The sequence below is a fragment of the Sprattus sprattus genome (assembly GCF_963457725.1).
Source record: "Sprattus sprattus genome assembly, chromosome: 6".
Lineage (NCBI taxonomy): Eukaryota > Metazoa > Chordata > Actinopteri > Clupeiformes > Clupeidae > Sprattus > Sprattus sprattus.
The window spans coordinates 4,031,974-4,034,473 of record NC_137925.1 but is presented as its reverse complement, the minus strand read 5'-3'; the positions used below and the strand labels follow the sequence as shown (position 1 = coordinate 4,034,473).

Sequence of the window (2,500 nt, the reverse complement as noted above, 5' to 3'; positions counted from 1 at the left end):
GACAGTAGGATACAGCGAGAAAGAGAAAGAGAAAGAGAGAGAGAGAGGGGGGGATGATTGTGATCATTAATTCACAGTGTGAGATCAGTGTGTGTGTGTGTGTGTGTGTGTGTGTGTGTGTGTATGTGTGTGTGTGTGTGTGTGTGTGTGTGTGTGTGTGTGTGTGTGTGTGTGTCTGTGTGTGTGTGTGTGTGTGTGTGTGTGTGTGTGTGTGTGTGTGTGTGTGTGTGTGTGTGTGTGTGTGTGTGTGTGTGTGTGTGTATGTGTGTGTGTGTGTGTGTGTGTGTGTGTGTGTGTGTGTGTGAGTGTGTGTGTGTCTGTGTGTGTGCTGTGTGTGTGTGTGTGTGTGTGAGTGTGTGTGTGTCTGTGTGTGTGTGTGTGTGTGTGTGTGTGTGTGTGTGTGTGTGTGTGTGTGTGTGTGAGTGTGTGTGTGTCTGTGTGTGTGAGTGTATTTCAGATGACATGTATGCATTTCTGCCAACTATGCCCATAGCAAACAGTGCGGTGCTGCTGGGCGCTCGCCTGTGGCTGCGGTGGCAGCCTCTTCACCGTAGACACAGTAAGCAGAGGAGACTGCTTGTTACCGTTCAAAAAACAGGACTCACAATTGGTATTGTCCTACAGGGAGGCTTCCACTTATATGTGTTTGGGAGCGTTTTAGGGAGTGAGAGAGAGAGAGAGAGAGAGAGAGAAGGAGAGAGAGAGAGAGAGAGAGAGAGAGAGAGAGAGGGGAGAGAGGGAGAGAGAGAGGGAGAGAGAGAGAGAGAGAGAGAGAGAGAGAGAGAGAGAGAGAGAGCGAGGTAGAGAGAGAGAAGGAGAGTGGGAGAGTGGAGGGGAGGAGAGTGGGAGAGTGGATGGGAGGGGAGGGGAGGGGGCGGTCGGGACAGATGTCTCTACTTGAGCAGATAAAATGCCATTTTTTCGAGTGCTTTCCGTTGCTTTTGTGTCGTCTGAAGGGCTCCGAGCATTTCAGGCTCTTAATGGTGAGACAGTCAGAGAGGAAGACAGACATGTCTGGCTAATACAGAGAGGAAAGACAGGAACCTCAGCGAAAGAGTAAAAGACAGATGGAAAGTTAGGAAGAAAACTGATTTTTTTACATTTACAATGTCCACTGAGCGTACTGTTCCATGTCAATACATGTTTTGACTTGATGCAAACTACTTACACTAGATTTAGTTCTAAACCTGAATACATTTAACATACACATACATCATTGATAGTAATGAATGCAGCAAGTAAACTGTATCAGGTCATGGAGTATTGAGTTCACAGTGCCCAAGTAAACTGTATCAGGTCATGGAGTATTGAGTTCACAGTGCCCAAGGACAGTCACCTTTTATATGAGAGGCTGAGGTGAGCTGAGAGGAAGTGACACGTGCTCCCAGATGCTGATCCTCTCCTCTCCTGTCGGCCATCCATTATAGCTCAGGAGTGGGCCAGGTCATCAGAGGACACAGCCCGTCTACACACTGGCATGGCCTGGTTCACCCCACACACACACACACACACACACACACACACACACACCCGCGATGCTTTAGCAAGTCAGGAGGTGGTGTCACCCTACACGGGACAGAGAAAGAGAGACAGACCGAGAGAATAAGTGAAGCTGAGTTGAGTGAAGGGAATTTGAGATGTATTGGTTTCCTGGAATAATGGTTTTGGAATCATCAGTATTTACCTTTCCTAACTCTACGACAGACTGTGTCACAAACATTTGCTTCGTTGTTTAAAGATATAAAGTTTGTTTGACATTGCTACATTGCTTCCTAACAGTCGCCACGCTCCTTCTGAATTAAACCGTAATCGCTGAGAACAGATCATTTTTTCGCCCAATGAGGCCCAGCCATGATGACATGTCCCTCCCCTCTCGTCCCTCATAGGTGGATGAACCGTCTGGGCCTGGCAGCCATTGGCTACACACCCGATGACAAGGTGCCCCGTCCAGATGAAGGTGAGGCTTGTTAATGTCATTTCTGACTTCCTGGTCCACAGTTGGCAGTGCCCCACACTGGCAGTGCCAAGGTTAGGCTTTCATTGCCTAATTGTAGGCTAGACGTCCCCCTGCGCTGTAAACAGGTTAAATGGACAAACACAAGCTTAAAGACACGGAACTTTGGAAGTCACCTGTTATTGTCACGTAATTGTGAGCATTTATAATAAAAAGATGTTTGAGGCTGGTCTGAAAAGACTGTACATAATATCTTTAAATCTTGGCCTTGGGGACAGACTACTGGAGTGAGAGTGACCAGGATGAAATGGACGGGTCCATGACCTTAAAACAAGACGGACCAGCATCGCTGTGTGACACCTACCATCGCACTCCCTCGGTGAGGAGACACACACACACACACACACACACACACACAGACGCACACACGCACACACACACACATACAGACGCGCACACGCACACGCACACACACACATACAGACGCACACGCACAGGCACACACACACATACACATACACACAGAGACACACACACACACACAGA

At 48.2% G+C, this 2,500-nt stretch overlaps 1 protein-coding gene across 1 annotated transcript in view; it reads left to right on the top strand.

Moving 5' to 3' along the window:
• LOC308367390 (connector enhancer of kinase suppressor of ras 2-like) overlaps positions 1–2,500 on the top strand; it is a gene marked incomplete at both ends in the record, with an annotated part of 116,140 nt that overhangs the window by 109,428 nt on the left and 4,212 nt on the right. The window contains 2 exon segments of the mRNA XM_080841292.1: positions 1,887–1,957; positions 2,233–2,333. Of these exon segments, the coding sequence (XP_080697418.1) occupies positions 1,887–1,957; positions 2,233–2,333 (172 nt within the window).